The following is a 24999-nucleotide window of genomic DNA, read 5'->3' as shown; positions in this document are numbered from 1 at the left end:
AGTCCTATTTCGAAATAAGCTATTCCAAAATAGCAATTTTGAAATAGGGCTGCTATACACAAAAATGTATTTCAAAATAGAACTTATATATTTTGAAATATGTAGTCTGTACACATCACTTATTTGGAAATAGTTGGTTTGAAACATGCTGTTAAAACAGGGAATAGCGCTAATTTTGAAATTGGTATTTTGAAACACCACCTATTTCAAAACAGTTATTTTGAAATAGGTGCTATTCCTCCTGCAATGAGGTTTACAGGTTTTGAAATAACGCACTCACTATTTTGAATTTATTTCAAAATAGTGTGTGCATAGTATGGATTGCAGCAAAGTTATTTTGAAATAACAGCCATTTTCTCGAAATAACTTGGCTGTGTGGCCCTAGCCTGACACCCTTCCTCCATCTTATATTTTATCACATAGGCTGTGGCCACACTACTCCTCCCTTTCGAAAGGAGCATGTTAATGAGGGAGTATGGAAGATGCTACTGAGGTGCTCACATGAATATGTATTGCCTCAGTAGCATAATGGCCACCAAGCACAATATGAAAATGCTGCTTTCAGAATGCATGCCGCCCGTGTAGATGGGGGCCTTTCTAATGGACCCCCCCCCCCAACTTCTTCCTAAAACCAACTTCGAAGAAGGGGCTTTCAAAGTCAAGGGATCCTTTTGAAAGGCCCCCTGCTACACAGGCAGTGTACGTTCCAAAAGTGGCACTTTCAAATCACACGCAGATGACATTATGCTAATGAGGTGCTGCATATTCATGTCAGCATGCCATTAGCATCTTCCGAACTCCCTCATTAGCATGCCCCTTCCAAAAGGGAGGAGTAGTGTGGCCACAGCCATACATACATAGTGACAAGCTGAATTTTGTCTTTTTGTTGTTGTTTGACTAGTGCCTTCACCACAGGTTCCTTAACAGAAGAAACAGAAAAAGTACACAATGATACACATGGACTTTCAGGGCTGCTTACTGATCATTCTGTCAGTCTGCAAAGGACATAGTTCTCCCATCTCATGCCTCAGAGGGAAAAGATATTTAATTTTCCAGCACCCCCAGATCTTTAAATAGCTGATGGGGGTTCTGTATCTTTATCATGGCTGCAGAGCTGTGCTGACACTTTGTCCCCAGCGTCCATGGACCTTCCTTTAGGGAAGCACTGTGGGGAGATGGAACTCTTACGAGCTAATGAGCCAAGATCAGGAGCATTACATTTATGCCCTGAATACCCAGTGCTGGAGAGGAGAATTGCAAGGACGGGGAAAGTCCACTCACAGTCCCAGCCTCTCCAAAGCTATTTCACTCTAGTCAGTCAGCAAGACCATCCAAGTCATGGGGTTTGCTCTCGGGGGACTAGGGGCTTGGAACGGGTGCTACACGAAGAAAGGTTAAGACAACTGGAACTTTTCAGCTTTGGAAAAAAGGAGATAAATGAGGGATGTGATAGAGATATACAAAAGCACGACTGGCATGGAAAAGTGAGTTACTTGTTCCCATAACAAAAGAACTAGGGGTCACCAAATGAAATTAATGGGTAGCACAGTTAAAAGTAACAAAAGGAAGCTTTTCTTCACAGCTCACGGTAGGCCTGTGGAACTCCTTATCAGAGGAGGTTGTGAAGACCAAGATTTTAAAAGGGTTCAATAAAGAACTAGATAAATTCATGGCGATTAGGTCCATCAGTGGCTATTAGCCAGGACAGGTAGGAATCGTGTCCCTAGCCTCTGTTTGTAAGAGGTTGGAAATGGGTGTCAGGAGAGGGATCACTTTGGTGATTACCTGTTCTGTTCACTCCCTCTGGGGCATCAGGCATTGGCCTCTGTCAGAAGACAGGATATTAAGCTGGAAGGAACTTTGGTCTGACGCAGTGTAGCTCTTCTGATGTTCTCCCCTTGCTTTTACTTTTTGTATACAGTACTCAGAATGCTATTTGTGGAATCATGAGTGCGCATTTGGCCCTGTCACTGTAGCTCTATTTGCTTCTTTGTCCTTACCGTAAGGCTGGGAAACTAAACTCTTAATTCTCAGTGTTGTACCTGACTGGCTCTTCTCCAGGCCTCTATGCTGGGGTGAAGACCAGCACAGATACTGTCATGCTGAATGTCTACACATTCATCAGCTACACTCTCTGCACTACTTGTTATCTTTCAGCACTCATTATAGTGTTCCATCTCCCACCCTGTCAATAGCAAGGCAGAAGGAGCTTGCAGATCTGGGATTATTCCTTTTAGAATTTTTCCCCTCCCATTTGAGTGCCCAAAGATACACTGTGCTATAGGTTGTGTTTTTAACACTTCACTGCATAAGATACTCATAGCATAAAATAATCCAAGGTCAGAATGGAGAATCTAACAGTCTCTTTTAGCCTTCAAATCTATGATTCACCCACCTGAATCTGGCCTCTCCTAAAGTATTTATCCAGCCCACAAAGATGCACTCTTGCTAGTCCATCTCCTCACATCACAGCATACTTGTGCAGCATTCTCTACCCCCAGTATCCCTGCAGGCCCTCTGTCTTCCAGCTGAGAAGCCGCTAGTCCCACTCCCTTCCAGGGTCACAAAATCTCCAAGTGTACATCACATAAATACTGAAACCAAAAATTCTTCTACCCCACTTGGGCTGCTTAATGTTCCCGGCTTCTTAGTCCCTTCTCCTGTGTCCTGAGGAGCTTCTCTGAGGCAGCCTTCTCCCAGCTGGTTTTCCCTGAGGCCTCCCTTGCTTGGGGACTCTGTCGGCTTCCTTTAGGGATCTTCTTGCTACTTACACGCCCTCCTGCAGCCCCCCACTGCTGAGACCTAATTGGCTACAGTGTGTCTCTTCCAGCCTACCCTCCCCTAGCCCTTCCCAGAGAGGGAACTCCCTTTGCTGGTCTCACCTAGATCTCCTCCTAGCCTGGACATAGTTTAAATAATTCTGATTCCCTCCAGCTGGGGTCAAACATTACAAATACCTCTCCCTCACACCCAACAGGGGAACAGCTCTTTGATTACAGGCAAAGCTGAGCATGGCTTCCTGAAAGGGCCACCCAAATTGTGATAAACTCTCACCACTGTTGTACCACAACTCCCCACCCCCCTTATTAATGGTTGCTATCCTCAAATCTTCCCTGTGAATCAGGGAAATGTTAGCCTAATGGGGAACTGAGGCAATAGGGTAGACTTGGTAATGTCACACACAAAGCTGTGGGTGAGCCAGGAATCGAGAATCTGAGTCCAAGTCCAGCACCCTATTTTCATTTTTACTATTAGGTTACTGTAGTGCCAGCAGCAAGGATGTGGACATCCTCCTTCAGCTCAGATGTGGCGGACAAGAGAGTTTGAAGTGATGTATGAAGTTCCCAAATAGAGGGCACTGCCAATGGACAGTGTGGGAACAGCAGGGAAGCGTGTGTACTGGGAGGGGATATTTTAGGGGGCACTGAAGAGGGATGTATTGGGTAGGGGTATATGCACAGTGTTTGAGGGCATACCTGCAGCCTCACACTCAATGTAGGGGGCAAAGCTGTGCTCCCTGTCACTGTGGTAGGGCAGCTGGTGCTGGCCAGGAATGCAGTGCCAGTCCATAGGTCAGTGCTTCCTTTCAGGCCTCTCTCCTTTCTCATGGTCGGGAGCTGGGACTTGGCCCTGTCACCCCTCCCAGTCAGGCTCTGAAGTCCCTGCAATGGGACAGAGAGGCTGAGAGGGGCTTACCTGGTAGGCCAGGTGGGATCCAGAAGTTGCAGCTGCAGAGGGAGGGACCACTCAGGATGCAGAGATGGCCCTTTCTAAGCTGCACCATCTGCTCTCCAAAAATCTCCAACATTTTCTCTTATTTAAAAAGTCCACCCAGGTAGAGGGTGAAGGAGCAAAAAGAGAAGTCCAAGAAAACTAACTAGCTGGAAACTTGGAACAACTGAGCTTCTGAATCTGGGCTGAGATTTGCTTTGGCTTTATTTATTCCAGATCATTTTACTGGCTCCTCCATTTTTCTAAACATGCCAATGCTATCTTTTTACTGAAAGTAGAGCACTGCCTTTTAGTGTCCATGTAGACTCAAAAACATCCTTCTTTGTAGTCCTGAAGGGATTCTAACATTAGGTCCTTTAATACAGATATGGATTAATTCATGCAGGGTTGGGACTGAACTCAAGTGAGTCACATTATTTGTGAAGATTAGGAGCTCTCCATTTTTTATGGTCTATTTTGTGCTTTTGAAGTGCTATGAGTCACAGCTGGAGCACTGTGAGTTCTGCAGAAAATGTGCCATGAATATGCATCTGAATTTTAAAAGAATTTGTTTCAGCTGTGTCCTGGTTAATAACTCTTAGTCTGTAGCTTGTTTATGAGCAATTCATAATGGCTATTTAATATTCATATTCAACATATGGAGTGCATGTATAAGTCACATGGTATGTTTCTGTTCTTCTGTTGGAAACTGACTTGCCATAAATATTCTGCAATGTGTCTTCTGGTCCTGGAGAAAAATCTGCTTATCTTCAAGCTCTAAAGCTATTCAGCAAAGCACTCTGTGGCCCATTGAGATCAATGAGCCTCAAGCACATATTTAAAATTAAGCACGTGCTTAAATGCTTTTCTGAACAGGGGCCCATTCTGAATAAAAAATAATGCATAAAAGTCATTCTTTCAGCAAATATTCCTGTCAGTAAGCATGTTCACTTGAATTTTTATGGAGAGCAAACAAAAGGAGGTTGTGCTCCCATAGTCCAAGCAAATTTCTTTAAAAATTCACACGAAAATCTACAGACTTTTTTGCAGTGGTCATCCCAGTCTTATTCATAATACGATTATAGTGTTCACTGTGGGGATGAATGAACTAGTCAACCAGTGTACAATTAACATAGCACTTGGTAAATTTTACTGTTTTCCATCAAATAATTTATTCCACAAATACAATTTTGCAATAATCAATCCCTTTTATAGGTATTAAATATTTTTCTGTGGTATTTTACATGTCCTTTGTGTGCAATTGTGCAACAGACACAGATCACTATAGGGATTAGAACACAATATGGCTTGTGAAGACTTTGGGGATTCATGACATAGATATTAATATGTTTAGGAAAATAACTGAGCAGGATCTAAACATTGCCTACACCTCAGACTAATTCCACTTCTTCTCAACCTCATGTTACTCTTACTCTGTACATGCACACTGAGGCTATGTTCATACTGCAGAGCTATTTCGGTATAGCCATGTATTCCAAAATAACTACTCTGCCTCTATAAAACACTCCCCGTATTTTGAAATATTTTTCAAAATATCAGGCATGCTATTTTGGCATCCCTCTACACTTCATTACAGGTGGCGTAAGGGATGCCTTGAAATAGTGCATTATTTTGACATTTGGGGCTGTGTAGACAGTACCAAATGCCGAAATAGCCTATTTTAAAATTAACATGTACTGTATTTCAAGTTAAGGGCACAGTGTAAATGTAGCCTGAAATACGGACTTCTTTATTCCCTATTTTCCACCAATCTTATTCACATTACTCCTTTAATACACTATTCTGCTAATACACTTGTATCCTTGTACCCATGTGTAAACTCACAACTGATCTCCAAGACATTCCTGTCTTATGTCCAGCAGGTGGAATCTAAATGTATAATTACATTTACAACACCAAATTGTTTTTTATATCGGCCATTACTCAAGGTGTTCCACACTAGACATTTAGTCTATTAAAAAGCACTGAAAATATGTATTTCAATTACCTAAGGCAAAGCGACAATGCTGCAGTTCTAAAGGCTCTTATTGTTATTTGGCACAGTCAAGAGCACGGAAGTGATTGACAAACTAAAATTAGCAACTCTTCAGCTATGCCTATTGCTTTGGCAATAAACAGCTGAGAAATAACGTGATGATGAGTGATGAGTCCTCATTCCTTCCTAAATTCCATCTACTACATAAATTAGTGGTGTCATCAATATCATTGCTACATTTGCCCTCCACAACAGATGCACTAGCACTGCTGCTCATTTTCTGCTGTGACCCCTGTGGCTGCTGAGTGCAGGGGGCTGTCTTCAAGAAGACAAAACAGGACGGAACCTGGCCTGGCTCCTAATGGGGAATGCAGTTTCAGCTGCAGGTGCAGAATGGCAAAAGATGCTAATGCTGCATCTGCTAGGGCCTCCTTTGCGTGGGGATGCACTTATTTATTTATTTAGTATTTAGGACAAAAACCAAAACATGGCTACTGCAAGGTTAACAGTACTGCAAGCTTTTGCCACAATGTTGCAATAGGAGGCCTAAAAGCCAGAACAGAAGAAAACACCGGCAGTGGAGAGAGACAGAGTCACATTTTCAATTTGAATTCATGGTTGCATTACAGTCCTTTAGATGTTCTTGGACCTACTTTCACAAATGCTCCTGTTTATTCACTTTTCTTTCTCTGCTACCCTCTTCCAACTCTCCTCATGGAAGGGTTTATTTACATTACGTGGGAGATCAACCTAGTCAGGGTCCTGTGAAGCACGAAATTGAACTAGTTAACCCCTGTGCTCCCTAATGTTATGAGAAGTAAGGGAGGTTGACAGGAAATTTTCTCCCATTGACCTCCCACTGTGGAGACATTCAGGTAAGTTGATTGCAGATAAGTCAATTCTGGCAATGCAATTGCTGTAGCTAAAATTGCATATCTACATTTAACTTACCTGCCTAGTGTAGACTTGCCCTAAGTTATGCTAATTTAGACCTGTTTAGATCAGTGGGCCTGATTTACCTATCAGCCCCACCAATGTGCAGGAGAAGGAGCCTCATCAACTTCAACAGACTTAGGCCAGCAGGAAATTTGTGTGTGAGGTAAATCAAGCCCAGTGGGACAAATTGAAGTGAAGAGATAGGTAGGGGTGTAAGTTACTCATTGGCATGTGGCCATAATATTACATAAGAAAGGCCAGGCCTACAAAAGACATAAAAAATCAATTTTAGCTAAGGCAATTGCATAGCTACTGTCAACTTATCTACAATCAGCTTACCTCACCATCCTCACAGAGGGAGGTCAACAGAAGAAACTCTCCCATCAATCTCCCTTCCTCCTCAGAATATTGAGGAGTATAGGGGTCTACTGCCAAACCCAGAAAGTTTGATTTTGTGCATCCCTACCAGGCGTGTGAAATTGAACCCCAGATATAGACCCTGACTGGGTCAATCTTTAATATAATATAGGCATACCCAGAACTGAAGGGAGTCTAGAGAGCACCAGAGGACATCTAAGTTCATGAATGTACAGCTTCAGAAAAAGAGAAGACCTTAAGTTACACTAATTTACTTCCTTCTAAAAACTTGACTGTTGAACACAATAAACTCTTGCAATGTGTATCAGAAAATGATGCAATCAATACAGTGGTGATTGACCACAATTTAAGTGCAGACTAGGAAAACCTGTGTTCAGAACCATTTCAAAGAAACTTTACCTGAAACCTTTGCTTTCTTACCCTTTTCATTCTCCCTCTTCTTCTTCCATGGGCCCTATATTGCAGCATTCATTTCAGAAGCCAATGCAGTTTTGGGTTTTGTTTCTTATTTTATAAACAGAGCTAAACTTCATAGTATTTTATTTCATTGCCAGTTTCCCATATGCAAGCTTTTTCATTTGACAACCCCCCCCTCTGATGAGCTGGGCTGCCTGCTGTGGCCAAAGGAGACAGCCCCCACCACCACAGGTGCTAGACACCACCAGGCTGAAGCCTCAGGTGAGACAGCAGCCAATGAGCCCACGTTGGAGGAGGAAGAGGAGGGTGCCCTGGTGACTACCATCCCCTCCAGCCAGGCCCCCTCTCTTGGGCCTCTCCTGAATGCCTTGAGGATCCCTCTGGTACATGCCTGACCCCCCCACACCCACCAGCGAGTCAGCCCCCAGCCCTCAGCCCCCAGCCAGATGAACCCCAAATGGCTGTGTCCCCAAGGCTGCACAGAGGGCCATGTGCAGGAACTCAGCACCCACTCCCATGGACAGTGCCACAAGCCACACACCCAGGGAGGGAGTAGGAGGAGCAGACCTCACCCACTACGTACCAAACCCATGGGGGATCTCAGTGCCCGAGGCCAGCAGACAGCAGGGCAGGGGGAGGGGCTGGCCAGGCCAGACAGGGTGCAGAGCCCTTGGGGCCAGGTTGTGAGACTAATACATTGTCCCTCTCTTTCCTTCTGTCTCCATAGCTCCACTGTCCAAGGGCCAGATGAGCCCCATTGAGGGCCAGGCGAGCCCTGCACTGACCGGTGAGGGGACTGGGGCACTCCTGCACCCTATATGGGCCCACAGTGGGAGCCTCCCCACACCGCCACCCCCATGAGGGGGAGCTCACCATTGCCCAAGCAGCTCCCTGCCAGGAGTTGGCCATTACCATGCAGGAGTAGCTGGTGATGGAGCAGGTGGCCTGGGGTTAAACGGCAGGTGCCCTTCATAACCTCACCTGTGCCAGGACCACCCTTCAACCCAGGGGCCTCTCCCTCTTGCCACCTCCTCCTGCAGCCCCTCTCACAGCCACCGTCCTGCAGCCTTTCCTATATCCCCGCTGCAGCCCCCGCACTCACGGCCCTGCTCCTGGCTGACCTCACCCCATTTGCCTAGTGGGAACTCACCCAGTGGCTCGTGGCCAACATGGGCCTTGGGGATCCTGCCCTCCTCCCCACCACCTCCCAACAAAGCAGAGGCTCCTGCATCTCTCCCCATGCACCTACCTCTCTGTAGTGCCAGACCCAACAGGGACTCCAGACCCAGGGCAGTAGGGGCTCCTGTGGCTGCCACAGCTCTTGGCCCCACACTCCCAAGGGCTAAGGTCCCCACCCCTGCTCTCAGCCCCCTTCAGGTTCAGGTGCCTCCAGCCCCAACCCAGGACCCCACTTTGTACATAGTTCCCCCCCAGCCCCCTTCCCAGTAAAAAGTACTCTTCCATACTTTAACTAAATAGGTGAACTGTGTTATAATGAAAGTGTTTTATTGTTCAGCACCCCAGTGTCCCTCTTGCGTGGCAGGGGAGCAGTGGTGGGTGCACTTAGGGTGTTGTGGTGGGGGTGCCTGGGAGAGGGTCAGTGGTGTCCCTTTGCAAAGGCCGCCTGTCGGGCTTCCTTGGCCCATGCCCTGGCCCAGTGCATGTGGCAGCATGGGGCAGCAGCCAGCTGCTCATAGCCAGAGCTAGCCTCAGTGGCTCACCCTTGCATGAAGAGCTTGTGCTGGCTCTCCATGATATTGTGGACAGCACAGCATGCCCCCACTATGGTGGGTGCATTGTGGAGACTAGCCTCCAGATGCATCAAGAGGCACTGAAAGCACTCCTTCAGATGCCCGAATGCATGCTCGATGAGGTTGCAGACCCAGTCCAGGTGAACATTAAAAAGGTCCTGGCTTGGGTCCACATGTCCTGTGCTGGGTTGCATGAGCCACAGGTGCAGACAATAGGTAGCTTTGGTCACTATGCAGCGGGGCATGGTCATGTTAAGAACATAAGAACATAAGAATGGCCATACTGGGTCAGACCAAAGGTCCATCAAGCCCAGCATCCCATCTGCCGACGGTGGCCAATGCCAGGTGCCCCAGAGAAGGAGAACAGAAGACAAGTGATTTATCTCCTGCCATCCATCTCCTGCCCTTGTTATGAAGGCTAGGGCACCATACTTTATCCCTGGCTAATAGCCATTTATGGACCTGACCTGCAAAAATTTATCAAGCTCTTTTTTAAACCCTAATAGAGTCCTGGCCTTCACAGCCTCCTCGGGCAAGGAGTTCCACAGGTTGACTGTGCGCTGTGTGAAGAAAAATTTCCTTTTATTAGTTTTGAACCTACTACCCATCAATTTCATTTGGTGTCCCCTACTTCTTGTATTATGGGAAAAGGTAAATAATTTTTCTATATTCACTTTCTCCACACCGTTCATGATTTTATATACCTCTATCATATCGCCCCTCAATCGCCTCTTTTCCAAACTGAAAAGTCCCAGTCTCTCTAGCCTCTCCCCATATGGGACCCTTTCCAAGCCCCTAATCATCTTAGTCGCCCTTTTCTGAACCTTTTCTAATGCCAATATATCTTTTTTGAGGTGAGGAGACCACATCTGCACGCAGTACTCGAGATGTGGGCGTACCATAGTTTTATATAGGGGAAGTATGATATCTTTTGTCTTATTATCGATCCCTTTTTTAATAATTCCTAACATCCTATTTGCCTTACTAACTGCCGCTGCACACTGCGTGGATGTCTTCAGAGAACTATCCACTATAACTCCAAGATCCCTTTCCTGATCTGTCGTAGCTAAATTTGACCCCATCATGTAGTACGTGTAATTTGGGTTATTTTTTCCAACATGCATTACCTTACACTTACCCACATTAAATTTCATTTGCCATTTTGCTGCCCAATCACTCAGTTTGCTGAGATCTTTTTGTAGTTCTTCACAATCCCTTTTGCTTTTGACTGTCCTGAACAACTTGGTGTCATCTGCAAACTTTGCCACCTCACTGCTTACCTCATTTTCTAGATCATTGATGAACAAGTTGAACAGGATCGGTCCCAGGACTGAGCCCTGGGGAACACCACTAGTTACCCCCCTCCATTGTGAAAATTTACCATTTATTCCAACCCTTTGTTTTCTGTCTTTTAACCAATTCCCGATCCATGAAAGGACCTTTCCTCCTATCCCATGACCACCTAATTTACATAAAAGCCTTTGGTGTGGGACCGTGTCAAAGGCTTTCTGGAAATCTAGGTATATTATGTCCACTGGGTGCCCCTTGTCCGCATGTTTATTAACCCCTTCAAAGAATTCTAATAGATTAGACAGACACGACTTCCCTCTGCAGAAACCATGCTGACTTTTGCCCAACAATTCGTGCTCTTCTATGTGCCTTGCAATTTTACTCTTTACTAGTGTTTCTACTAATTTACCTGGTACTGATGTTAAACTTATCGGTCTATAATTGCCAGGATCTCCTCTAGAGCCTTTTTTAAATATTGGTGTTATATTGGCCGTCTTCCAGTCATTTGGTACCAAAGTGGATTTAAAGGATAGGTTACAAACCACTGTTAATAACTCCGCAATTTCACATTTGAGTTCTTTCAGAACCCTTGGGTGAATGCCATCTGGTCCTGGAGACTTGTTACTATTCAGCTTACCAATTAATTCCAAAACCTCCTCTAATGTCACTTCAATCTGAGTGAGTTCCTCAGATTTGTCGCCTAAAAAGGCTGGCTCAGATTTAGGAACCTCTGTAACATCTTCAGCCGTGAAGACTGAAGCAAAGAAATCATTTAATCGCTCCGCAATGGCACTGTCTTCCTTGATCGCTCCTTTTATATCTTTATCATCCAAGGGCCCCACTGCTTTTTTAGCAGGCTTCCTGCTTCTAATGTATTTAAAAAACATTTTACTATTGTTTTTTGAATTTTTGGCTAGCTGTTCCTCAAACTCTTTTTTGGCTTTTCTTACTACATTATGACAGTTAATTTGGGAGTGTTTATGTTCCTTTCTATTTTCCTCACTAGGATTTGACTTCCACTTTTTAAAAGCTGCCCTTTTCTCTCTCACTGCCTTTTTAACATGGCTGTTTAGCCATGGTGGTTCTTTGTTAGGTCTCTTACTGTGTTTTTTTATTTGGGGTATACATTTAAGTTGGGCCTCTAGTATGGTGTCTTTAAACAGTTTCCATGCAGCTTCCAGGGATTTTAGTTTAATTACTCTACCTTTTAGTTTCTGTTTAACTAGCTTCCTCATTTTAGTGTAATTCCCCTTTTTGAAATTAAATGCCAGAGTGTTTGACCGCTGCGGTGTTCTTCCCAACACAGGAATATTAAAAGTTATTATATTGTGGTCACTATTTCCAAGCGGTCCAGTAATAGTTACCTCTTGGACCAGATCCTGCGTTCCAGTCAAGACTAGATCGAGAATCGACTCTCCCCTTGTGGGTTCCTGTACTAGCTGCTCCAAGAAGCAGTCATTTAAGGCATCAAGAAATTTAATCTCTGAATCCCGTCCTGAGGTGACATGCACCCAATCAATATGGGGATAATTGAAATCTCCTATTATTACTGTGTTTTTTATTTTGATAGCCTCTCTAATCTCCCTTAACATTTCAGCATCACTATCACTGTCCTGGTTAGGTGGTCGGTAATATATTCCTAATGCCATATTCATATTAGAGGAATGAATTGTTATCCATAATGATTCTATGGAACATTTTGATTCCTTTAGGATTTTTACTTCATTTGATTCTATATTATCCTTCACATATAGTACCACTCCGCCACCCGCACGACCTGTTCTGTCTTTCCGATATAATTTATATCCCGGTATGATAGTGTCCCACTGATTGTCCTCATTCCACCATGTTTCTGAGATGCCTATTATGTCAACTTCCTCCTTTGATATGAGGTACTCCAGTTCACCCATGTTTCCCAACGGATAGCTCCCATGGAGGGATGTAGGTCCCCTCCTGTATCCTGCGCCCAAGCCAGGAATTCCAGAAGACTCAGGCATCATGGGCTAGGCCTGACCAGCCCAAGTAGATGTCCATGAAGAGTACATGGGAGTTCACAAGGGCCTGGAGCATCACAGAGTAGTACCCCTTCCTGTTGACGTACCCTCCAATGCTGTAGTCTGGGACCTGGATGGCAATGTACATCCCATCCACGGCACTGAAACACGTGGAAAACCCCAAGGTGGTGAATCATACAAGGGTTCCATCTAGGTCCCTGATGCAGACAACCCTCCACAGGAGGATGGCGATGATTGCCCAGATGACCCGCAGGGGAAGGGCATACATGCCCATGAGTGAGTGGTGGGATGGCACCCTCAGAGGGGCTGGAGGATGGCCACAAGGCTGAACACGGCTTCGTGGAGGTGCCCAGAGGAGTGCTGTTGAGAGTCCATGGGGTCTCCACAGTGGCTCCACTCTGCACTCAGGACTGTGGACAGCCTGGCAGCCCTCTGTGTGTGCAGGGCAAGAGTGTTGGGGAGGCTCTTGCAGCCCCTGGAAGGGCTTGTCAGGCTCGAAACCCAGTCCAGTGCATTTCATGGCCTTTTTTTTTTTCTTTTTTGAAAGAGTGCCCAGAGCTGTGCAGACACTCTCTTTTGAAAGAATGGCTCAAAAGCTCAGTCTGCTTTTTGCATGTGAATGTGCTCTTTCAAGAAAAGATCTTCCGGCAGATGCCTTCTGGAAGATCGCCTTTCGAAATCACGTTGTAGTGTAGATGTAGCTGAAGAGCCCTGTTCATTCAAAAATGAAACGCTCTCGGCCCTCACCAAATCCCTCAGTGATCTGGAATACAAAAGGGCATCTTTTGCCTTTTCAAATGAACAGAATTCTGTGATATAAATAATTTCTCAGGGAATTTTCATTCCTCCATTGAAAATTTAATATAAAGAGTGTTTATTCATAGCAAAACAGATGGCAGCCAGCTACCGTATTTGTTAGTGACAGCAGTATATCTTAAATATAAAATTAATTTTGTAGCTAATGAACTTGGTCTCATATGAATGGCAGACAACAAGACCTTGGTAATCAGTCTTCAAGAACTCCTACAGTGAATGAACAATGTTACAAAAAAAAAATCACAGATTTTAGAGATTTTTTTTAAACTGTGGTTAGTTTTTCTTTTCTCTCACCACATAAATTAGCAACACTACATGACACTATCTCTGCAGTTTTGCTCTCCCTACCTCATGAGCTACCAAATTATCTCATACAACAGAGATATTTTTGACCCAGATGAATGCCATTTTAAGTGTTTACTTCATTAATCTTTATGTTATACACAATTAGCTTAATATTGTTGTTCAAGTTAAAACCTTCTAAATGTTTCCTCCTCTGTTCATATTGAGCAATCAAATCAATGTAGGTGAGCAGGTGTAAAGTACATTCTTCCTTCAAAATAACTGTATAATTCTTCTCATTAACAGGAAGGTCACACATTTAAAGAGGAACATACAGTACATTTTAGAGTTATTACTATATGAAAGAGCTAACCAGATATATTACTCCCTGTAACCCATTAAGACTGCCCTAATGCAAAATGACTGGGAACATTATATGCAGGATGTAAAGTCATGTGTGGGTTGTGCTCTCTGTTTGGCTATTATTGAACACAAATAACTCTTGTGTTTTTAAATTTTTGTCAGTCACTCTAATGATAAAAGATGTCAGTATGCCTAAGAACCAAGCTGAACAATTCTGCTATGAAAGCAATGTCCTCAAGATCTAGTCCAGATCATGGTCAAAACTCCTGCTTAAAACTATCCTGTGAAGTCAATGAAAATTTGCCAGAGTTAGGACATCAGGGTTTCACTCTATCCATTTTTAAGAAATTCCTAAAATAATCACATTAGAATAAATGCCCAGACAATACCAACTTTTTGTTTCTGCAAAGCTCAGTCCTCTAGTATAAGATGTTCAAATACAGATGGCCAGAATTTTTTTCCCCACTAGACTTGACAAAAAGATTCCAATCATGTTTTATGTTGCTGTCTGAGAGAGGTAGCTTCCATTGCAGAAAATGAATGAGGATGCTACCACATACAGAAAGAAAATACAAAACTGGTAAAGTCAACATAAGGACAAATTGGCTGCTTGCAGCAAAATTGTGTGCAATTTATACTGCACAAGGTAAAATACAAAACAAACGAAAAATAACTGATTCATTTTTTTATTTGACGCATTTTGGAAGGCTGGGTGTAGAATCCACACCCAACAAGTTTGTTTGGAAAGAAATTCTTCTTTCCATGGTTGTTTGAAGAGCAGCTTCTCCCAGCATATTACTGTTTCGGGTGGGTTCTGTGGTTCCACATGGCATTTTGCAGGTGCTTAGCTAAGATATGTGCATATTTCATACTCATTCATCAAATAGGTTTACTCACACTGTTCTTTCCATTCCTGGTCATCGTGTTCACTGTGTTGGCTGTGCTGGTGAGCTTGCTTAAGGCTCATGTACAACTCTTTTGCTCTACGTTCCTCCTGCTGTCGTATCTGTTCTTCGCCTCTTTGCCTCTCTTCTTCCTCTCTTTTCTTAAAAAAAAATTATTAGTGAGGAAGTCTAGTCCAGTCATTAGACATTGGTTCAATTTCCACTTCCTTCACACACATCTCATTTAGTCTCTTTTTGCCGCACTTCTATATAATGAGGATAACAACACCTCCTTACCTGTCAAGGGTTGTCAAGAGGATAAATATAGGAATATTTGTGAATGCCCTGATGCTACAATATTGGGAAACACAGAATTGCCTGTGGTAGCTAGATCTTCTAACCAGTCTCCTGAACACTTGCTCTGACACCCCTATCAATGGCATACTACAAATGGTATATCTGCAAGTTGTGCTAGTCCTTCCATACCATGTGCTGGTCCATCCATACCATGGTGACACAGCTTTAACCCTAAAGGTAAGTCATCTGTTCTATTGTCAGATTAGCAGAATTAATGAAACCTGGTCTGATCACTTCACTGGGTTTCTTGGTTTTTGCCTTCTGAACAAAACCGAGTACCAATATGGTCTGGCTGACAAAGAGACCATGTTTTCTGATGGCAGTCCTCTCAGCTTTGGGCAGAAGAAGCTGTGAGGCAGAGAAGAGTTGAGTCCACCAACTTAAATACAATTGCTCACTCATGCAACAAGAGACAATTCCAAAAGGAAAAGTGGACAAGGCACATCTCACCAATTTGTGTTGTAATGATACAAGTGATATTGCCCGGGGGGCAATGCAATGTAAACATTGCGATAAGCATTGTGTCACAATTCATTCAACAGTTCCTTCTGTACCACTAACAGGGAGACATACCAAATATGGGTTATTCTAGAATTTTAATACTAGCAAATGTGCATGGGCCACAACATTATAGTCAGGGAAGAGTAAAATTCAGTGATGATTTTTTCTTATTCAGTGTTTAAAGAGAAAAAATCTAATTTTTTACAAAATAATTTCCTTTAATGGAATTTTCAAAAGGGTTCTGCATTGACTTGACTCTGTTCCTTCTAGATGGGATTTTTACAGTTAATTTCATTGGGAGCAGAACTAGGCCAGCACAACCCTGTTGAAAATATTCACAGCCTAAAACTGAAGGTACATGTCCCACAGTTAAACTCACTAAAACTTATTATGGCCATTTCAATAAAGGGAACACAGTCTGTTCCATCCTACTTTCAGTACAGCACTAACTCCAGAACCGAAAAAGTGGGTCTGTCCCACAAAAGCTCATCGCTTAATAAATAATTTGTGAGTCTTTAAAGTGCTACTTGCTGTTGTATCTGATCAACAGGCTCTGGCATGGGACATGAGGAGAATACTTGAGGGATAATGGTTAACTTTTCCACTCATCTGTTTCTGTTCTGTTTGGAGTGAGGTGGACTGGACGAGGGAAGTGATTTTGGGATGAGATTGCTCTTAGCTCTTTATTTCAAGTATATTTGTTTGTAGGATGTATTCCTGCAACTCTGGACTTTGCGGGAAGATATAGCTTATAAATCTGGAAATAAAAGCAGTTCACACAAAACAGCCCACAGCCTATTTCATTAATTCAAAAGTATCCATATACACAAGTGAATGGGAGCATAATAGAGTTGGGTTGATCAACAAACTGGTCGTGTTCTCTAGAACCCAGCGCTCATATCAATATTCTGCTCAACCCTGCTGCAGGCACAGTGCTCCCATGGTGGGATATTAGTTTAGCAACTGGACCTCTATTATCCAACCCAGTTTGGCTTGCCATAGCTTGTGTGGACATCTAACAGGGTCCCAGAACAAGTTGAACTGACTAAGGCTAAGGTTATGCTAAGTACCTGTTGCCACTAGACGTGATCATCCTCTGATGCCTGGGGCTCAGGGTGTGTCTTCACTACATGAAAGATTTACCCTGCTGTGGTTGATCTTCCATAGTCCAATTTAGCAACCTCCCTTAGTAGAGATGGCACAGAAGCCCAAATTAAGGTACATCGGTTCCAGCTGTCTGATTAACACAGCTGGAATTACGTACCTTAATTTGACCTTCCTCTGTAGTTTAGACCTGCCCTTATTCTCAGTAGTTATTTTTAAATACCTTTCCTGACAGCAAATTTCAGTGTTTGCAGGTTGCTATTGGCCCTTCATGTCCTAAAACCTGACAGCTGGCTAAGGGAGAAAACACGGCAAGGTTTCTTCATGAGGTTGTGTGCAAATTGCTTCACTAGATGAGTGGATGGGAAAGGTTATCTAAGAAAATGAGCCACACATGTTGTCAGAACACATCCTGTGTAATGTTGAAAAGACAAGATAGTTGCTATCCTTCCATATTTCAGACCCATTGTGAGTCAGCCAGTTTGTACCACAAAAAGGGGAATAGCTTCATAATTATTTATTTGAGTCTTTGCAGTGCTGAGAAATTTTAGTATTATTTTGCTCTATTAATTTCTTCACTCAAAGCACTGTATTGAAAATAGCCACTTTTCTTCTCAATCGAAATTCAGATATTGTCCTGAGTCACAAATGGGTGCAGAAATATATTATTTTATACCATGGGGGATAACAATTTTAGGTCTCTTTACATGTTAAGCCTGTGCTACTTTTGAGGAAAAGATGAAGTTATTTGTTCTGCACAGAAATGTCAGAAACCAAAGCCATCCTCCAGCCTTCAGCCTCACAGTGCTGAAGTCCTAGAGATTGAGTAAGAGATGCGTTTTTGGTCTCATATCAAACCAACAGCAACATACAATACATTCCACATCATAGTATCACAAGGGGAAAAATCAGATTACTTATTTTAATGAATTTAGCAAGATAAACTAAAAGATACAGGTAGAAATGGTCCCTGCCATGAAAAGTTTATTGTGTTGAGAGTAACAAACACAGAAAAGCAGAAAAGCCAGATTCTGATCTTGATCATAGCAGGGAAATTTGGTAGCAACTCCATCAAAGTAAACAGATTTACTCTCAATGTATATCATTTGAGTGAGTTGTGGTTAGAATACAGGATTGGCATACTGGACTTCCTGCTTCAGCTCCCAGTTCTAACACTGATTTGCTGTGTGGGCTTTGACAAGAGTCCAATCCTGCAAACAAACATGCTTAATTTTATATAGGAGAGTAGGTCTAGTCAATGCTCAGTGGGACAATTCATATGAATAAAAGGTAAGCAGAAATGTCTGCAAGATCCTGGTGAAATTGTGTTAGTTTTGTCTCCTCAATCATAGTCTAACCATCTGATCGTTGGTTGAAATATGCCATTCAAGTACATCCACTCCATAAGTACATTCCATAAATACAGTTTTTGTTGAAGTAATATCTTGGGAAAAAATGAGCTATTCACATATCTAATCTAATGCCTAAGATGGCCACCAGTCTCTATCTTTGCTCATCTCAGATTGGAGAGAATAAGGCAAACTGCTGCGATGCCCATTTCGTAAGTGGTGGTCTGAGCATGGCATGCCTTGCTCCCCAGAAGTGGAGAAGCAGCTGACTGGAGGGGGCTTCCTTAGGGACATATACACAATCTTGTTTTGAGGGCTTACCTTGCTTTCCCACTTCAGACCAACTTTTATATTCACTTCCTTTGCTACTTCAAGCAGTTGTGTATAAGAGATTACTTTTGTCACTAAGATCTCAGGAACTTTTTTTTTCCCCCAAAGGAGGCTCTTTAAAGAAAGCAGTATTAGTGTGTCATTTGTGACCTTTAAGAGCTCAGTGAGAGGTCAGATGAAGTCACAGAGCTCAGGGCTTTTTGGTTGTTCTGGGCTACAGAGCAAGTTGAAAAGGTGTACTTAAGAAAAAAAATCACATTAGAAAGAATGGAGAAACAGCAGCATTAGTTTGTCATAGAATCATAGGGCTAGAATGGACCTCAGGAGGTCATCGAGTCCAGTCCCACGCTTCAAGCAGGATCAACCCCAGCTAAGTCATCCCAGCCAGGACTTTGTCAAGCTGGGACTTAAAAACCCCTAGAGATGGAGATTCCACCACCTCTCTAGGCAACATGTTCCAGTGCTTCACCACTCTCCCAGTCAAGTAGTTTTTCCTAATATCCAACCCTCTCTTCTCCTTCTGTAACTTCAGACCATTGCTCCTTGTTCTGTCGTCTGTCACTGTTGAGAACAGTCTCTCTCCATCCTCTTTGGAGCTCCCCTTCAGGAAGTTGAAGGCTGATATTAAGTCACCCCTCAGTCTTCTCTTCTGCAAACTAAATAAGCTCAAATCCCTCAGCTTCTCCTTGAAGGTCACGTGCTGTAGCCCCTTAATAATTTTTGTTGCCCTTAGCTGAACCTGCTCCAGCACATCCGCATCCTTTCTATACTTGGGGGGCCCAAAACTGAACATTATACTCCAGATGTGTCCTCACCAGTGTTGAATAGAGGGGAATAACAACTTCTCTAGAGCTGCTCGAAATGCTCCTCCTAATGCACACCAATATGCCATTAGCCTTCTTGGCTACACTGTTTACTCATATCCAGCCTTTCATCCAACATCATCTGTAGGTCCCTGTCTGCTGTACTGCTGCTTAGCCAGTTGGTCCCTAGCCTATAACAATGCCTCGGATTCTTCCATCCCAAGTACAGGACTCTACACTTCTCCTTGTTGAACTGCATCAGATTTCTTTTGGCCCAATCCTCTCCAATTTATCCAGGTCACTCTAGATTCTCTCTCTACCCACCAATGTATCTACCTCTCCCCCTAGTTTGTATCATCTGCAAACTTGCTGAGGGTGCAATCCAGACCTTCATCCAGATCACTAATAAAGATGTTGAACTACATTGGTCCCAGAACCAAGCCCTGGGGGACTCCACTTGAAAATGACCACCAAGAGTCTTCAAAGATAATGGTCAAAGGCTCAGCAATGATGTCTGTCAATTTCCTCAGTACCCTTGGGTACATTAAATCCAGACCCATGGATTTTTGTACATCTAGTTTTTGTAAGTAGCTCTTAACTCGTTCCTTCCCCACCAAGGGCTGCCCTCTACCTTTCCATATTGCATTGTCCAGCATCATAGTCTGTGAGCTGTCCTTGTCAGTGAAGACTAAGTCAAAAAAACCATTGAGTACTTCAGCTTTTCTTACATCATTTGTCACTAGGTTTCCTTTTTCATCCAGTAACAGCCCTGCACCTTTCCTGGTAACCCTCTTATTTTTAACATACCTGTAGAAACCCTTCTTGTTACTCTTCACATCCCTTGCCAGCTGCAGTTCCAATCATGCTTTTGCTTTCCTGATTACTGCCCAGCATTCTCCAACCATATATTTATACTCCTCCTTAGTCAACTCTCCACATTTCCACTTCTTATATGCATCATTTTTGAGTTTAAGCTGACCAAGAATTTCCCTGTTAAGCCAAGCTGGTTGCCTACCATATTTGGGTTTCTTACTATGCAGCAGGACGATTTGTTCCTGTGCCTTCAGTAAGACTTCTTTAAAATACTGCCAGTTCTCCTAAACTCTTTTCCCCTTCATCTTCGATTCCCAAGGGATCCTGCTCATCCATTCTCTCAGAGAGTCGAAGTCTGCTCTTTTGAAATCAAGGGTCTGTATTTTACTGCTCACCTTTCTTCCTTTTGTCAGGATCCTGAAATCTACCATCTCATGGATGGTGCAGCCCAGGTTGCAACCCACTTCACTTGTCAAATGGGAATAAACAAGACCAGGTGTCTTGGCTTTCTCTGGAGTGGTTTGCTTAGCAGTAGTCAGCCAGGTGACACAACTTTAAGCTTTTATGTCCACTGACATTTCAAAGTGAGTGAAAAAAGTGAGCAATTTACTAATTGCAAGCAATTATCATCTGGGAATGAAAAAGTGAAACTGATACAAGTCTATCTTCTGCAAAAACTCAGGCACTTTTCCATGTGGACTGAAAACTTTTAATGGGCCATAGCCTCAAGGGGTGTAAGTCAAGGTATCTCCATTGCTGCCAACAGAGCCATACCAGCTGAGGATCTGGCCCTTTATTTTTACATCTGAATTGAACGTTATTCTCTAGTTTGACACTTTGCACCTGTGTCTCAATAAATACATCAATTATCTTATGCATCACAAGGACAGTTTCCCCATCTTTGATATTCACAGTTACCTCAGGCAACTCCCTTAACTTAATGGATACTTGCAGTAAGTAAGTTTCTTTCCCCTCTTCGCCCCCCACTCTGTCCTATGTAGCTGATTTGTCAGTTTTCATTTAATTTTTTTCTACCTTTCTGTTAAATTCTTGTCATGCCAATTTACTTTCAGCTGACTCTCCAGACTGGAAGAAGTGGGTCTATCCCACAGAAGATCATAACCTAACAAATCATTTTGTTAGTCTTTAAAGTTCTACAAGACAGCTTTTTTGTTTTGTGAAGATACAGACTAACACAGCTACCTCTCTGAGAGCAACAAGAAGTCCTGTGGCACCTTATAGATGAACAGATATTTTGGAGCATAAGCTTTCATGGGCAAAGATCCACTTCGTCAGATGCATCTGATGAAGCGAGTCTTTGCCCACGAAAGATTATGCTTCAAAATATCTGACAGCTACCTCTCCGTGACTATAGTTAGAAAGGTTCAGAATGCAATCGTTCACTATAACATTATAACACAGAGAATAAAAGTGTGATCAATAGATGCAGAACCCTACAAATATTTTATTAAGTCTTAACATCGGACATACTTTTATCAGCTTCACACCTAATATCTATTTGGATGATGTTAACACACTGGCAAGCAAGACTGGTTGCCAACTGTGCCTTTGCAGGTGTTCAGTGAGGCCTGGAGCCTTAGTGTGAGTGGGCAGCAGCTCTACCAGCATCACACCGACATACAAATTGCTGGCTACAGCGCTGGATGCTGCAAGGCACAAGCACACTGGCTTGATCCAGCACATCCTTAACTTTCAACATGTGAGTGTTCACAGTACATCACTGGGACCCATTCATTTGTTTCAGGGTAGGCGTGAGTTCGAGTACTTCACTGGATGGAGTCAGTATGCTTAATCCTTTATAGTACTGCATGCCCAGGGATTGTACCATGGGTAGCGACATATAGTTCAGTGGGACTATTTATTTCTAACCACTGCAGCTGGTGATAGCCACAGAATCATACCAGACGTGTCTGGTCCTGATTCAGAAAAGCCCATAGGCACAGGCTTACATTCTTCTGACTTCAATGGGATTTTAGCACATGCCTTACCCCTAATTGCTGTCCTGACTATCAATGTTTTTCTGAATGGGTGCCGTAATTAACTTCTCATATTCCCCAAAGAACTTTGGTTCAAATCATGACTTAGGGCTTGTCTATACAGCTAGTAAGCACAATAACAGCGGGGAAAATCCACCTTGTACTAGCATGCCACACACCCACTGGCCATGTGGGCTCCACTGCAACACACTAGAAAATCCCCAGTGCATTCTGATCTACTCTTGTTTCTAGGGGGCAATAGCCTTGCTGGGGCACTGGGTAATGTGGAGGGATGGGTGTCTCCACACTCCCAGAAAGGGAAGAAGCTCAGGCAGGAGGGGTGGGACCGGGCGAAACCAGTCCTCAGCATTGCCTGGAGCACACCGCACTGTGCTGTCTCCTCCCCAGCAGTAGTGACAGAAGCCAGGAGCCCCAGGCCCTTTTGAAATGCTAGCCCGCAAAGCTCCCTCTCCTGCTCCACCTCTTTCAGCAAGCCTGCCTGCTGTAAAACAGAGTAGATGAAAGAGCATCAGGAAACTTTTAGTGCCCACTCCCAGACTTGCCTGGACTTTTACAGACAAGGCCTGATTTGTTCAGAAATTATGCAAGTATGATGACCTCAAAACAATACCTGACTCTTCAGCATCAAACTTATTCCATGAGCATTAAAATCCCACCACTGATTTTTAAATGCTTTTCCAAAAAAATGGACATTTTAATTAATATGCATTGCATTTTGCAAGCATTCCATAACGAAAAAATACAAACTGACTAAATAGTGGAATCAGTTGAGTCGATATCACTCATCCTGGCATCCCTCCACTCCCGAAGTTGTCATGCAGTGAGTTCATTCCCATTACAGGTTGAGCCTCTCTAATCTGGCACCCTCAGGACCTAACTGGTGCCAGATGAGACAATTTGCTGGACCTCAGGAGGTCAATATTGTCTTGAAGCATTAACAACAATTTTATTGCTCACTGGGTTCCTAGAAGACATTTAGGGGTAAGTTACAGCTAAATAATAGCACAGAACACTGACAGCCAGGACTGGTGGCTGTAAACAAACTTCATGGGACTGTGGGAAACTTGGCCACATCCACGATAAGTGGTCATCCAGCTAACTAAAATCATGCCAGATTACAGATGTTGCCGGATGAGTGAGTTCTGGATTAAAGACTTTCAACCTGTGGTATTTTCTTATGTAATGGGAAGCAAACGAAGAAGTCATTAAAAGACTCATACCATTGTTATGTCTAAAGTATCACTGAAGAACTCTGCCCTCACTTGGATGGCCAAAACTTACATCTTTCATTTGGGCCAAAGTACTTGTTATGCAACATTCTTCAACACTTCAATTCTAGCATCATAAATTAAATGCATCTCTGCTTAAGAAGTACTAAGAAAGGCAAGATTAGTATCAGCAAAAGGAAACAAGCATCATCATTCACTGTGATAAGTGAAAATATAATTTATCCAGTCCAGACAACTTTAAAGTCTGATGATATTCCAAGAGCAATGAAAGCTAAGTAAAAAGTGGGGATGTGGTGCAGAATGGTTTGAAATTAAACACCTCAAAATGGACTGCAAGCTTTAATTTTCCAAACCAAAATGCTTCGTGATGATGAAACTTTAATGGCATTCATGCTTTTATTCCCCTTTTCAGAGACTGGTTTAAATATGGTCTGGTCATCATCACAGAAGAATGATTAAGGAAGTATTAAATATTTTAAACTTGTTAAAGAGGGCTTGTTAACTGATCTACATCTCATTCTGTCCCCTGAATCATTCATGAAAGACACATTTCTTCAGGATTTCACTGATTAGAGTCTAATACAAATAGATTATTAACTGAGTCACCTTTTTCATTGCAGCCTGGGCTTTTAACTAATTTGTGTGTTGTAGTTAGCAGCAAGTAAAGCAATATTTTTTGTGCTAAGTACCACTTTCCTACCTTTCCATTTTATTATTTTTAAATGGATTTAGTGTCAATATTGAATTTGGTGTTTGTGAAAGGCAGAAACAGAGTGGAAGTTAAGATCTGGACATTCTAGAAAACAAAGCTAACGACTGACTGGTATTGCCAGCTGGGGAGGCAGCACAGTCATTTAAGTGTCTTTATTGTCTTTAAGCAAACCTACCAAATTAGGGCTGTGTCTATACTAGCCCCAAACTTCGAAATGGCCATTTCGAAGTTTACTAATGAAGTGCTGAAATACATATTCAGCGCCTCATTAGCATGCGGGCGACTGCAGCACTTCGAAATTGATGTGGCTCGCCACCATGTGGCTCGTCCCGATGGGGCTCCTTTTCGAAAGGACCCCGCCTACTTCAAAGTCCCCTTATTCCTACAAGCAGACGGGAATAAGGGGACTTTGAAGTAGGCGGGGTCCTTTAGAAAAGGAGCCCCATCGGGACGAGCCACACGGTGGCGAACCACATCAATTTCGAAGTGCCACGGTCGCCTGCATGCTAATGAAGTGCTGAATATGTATTTCAGCACTTCATTAGTAAACTTCAAAATGGCCATATAAATGGCCATTTCCAAGTTTGGGGCTAGTGTAGACACGGCCTAGATGTGTTAGGACACGTCTACATTACCCAGAATATCAACCCCTTCAGAATCAATCTTCCGGGGTTCGAGCCTGCATACCTGGTACAGATGTGCAAAATCAGCCTATCAGGATTCAGCAATCGACCCTTGTACTCCTCCCCACTGCAAGGAGTAAGGAAGGCTGATGGGAGAGTTTTTCCCATCAGCCTTCCTCAGTGAGGACAGCCAGGTAAGTCGATTGCAGATAAGTCAATTCTAACTACACAATTGCCATAGCTAGAGTTACATATCTGCAATTTAATTACCTGCCTAGGGTAGACCATGCCCCACTCTTGAAAAAAAAATCAAATTAGGGA

General features: G+C 43.2%; 1 protein-coding gene across 1 annotated transcript in view; it reads right to left on the bottom strand.

Moving 5' to 3' along the window:
* The window catches only part of SH2D4B (SH2 domain containing 4B), a 104794-nt gene that overhangs the window by 49340 nt on the left and 30455 nt on the right, over positions 1-24999 (bottom strand). The window contains exon 4 of the mRNA XM_074999512.1: positions 14853-15000. Within this exon, the coding sequence (XP_074855613.1) occupies positions 14853-15000 (148 nt within the window). The remainder of the gene's footprint in view (positions 1-14852; positions 15001-24999) is intronic.

The sequence above is a fragment of the Carettochelys insculpta genome, chromosome 7, assembly GCF_033958435.1.
Source record: "Carettochelys insculpta isolate YL-2023 chromosome 7, ASM3395843v1, whole genome shotgun sequence".
NCBI classification, from domain to species: domain Eukaryota; kingdom Metazoa; phylum Chordata; order Testudines; family Carettochelyidae; genus Carettochelys; species Carettochelys insculpta.
This window is presented reverse-complemented; position numbering and strand designations above follow the sequence as displayed.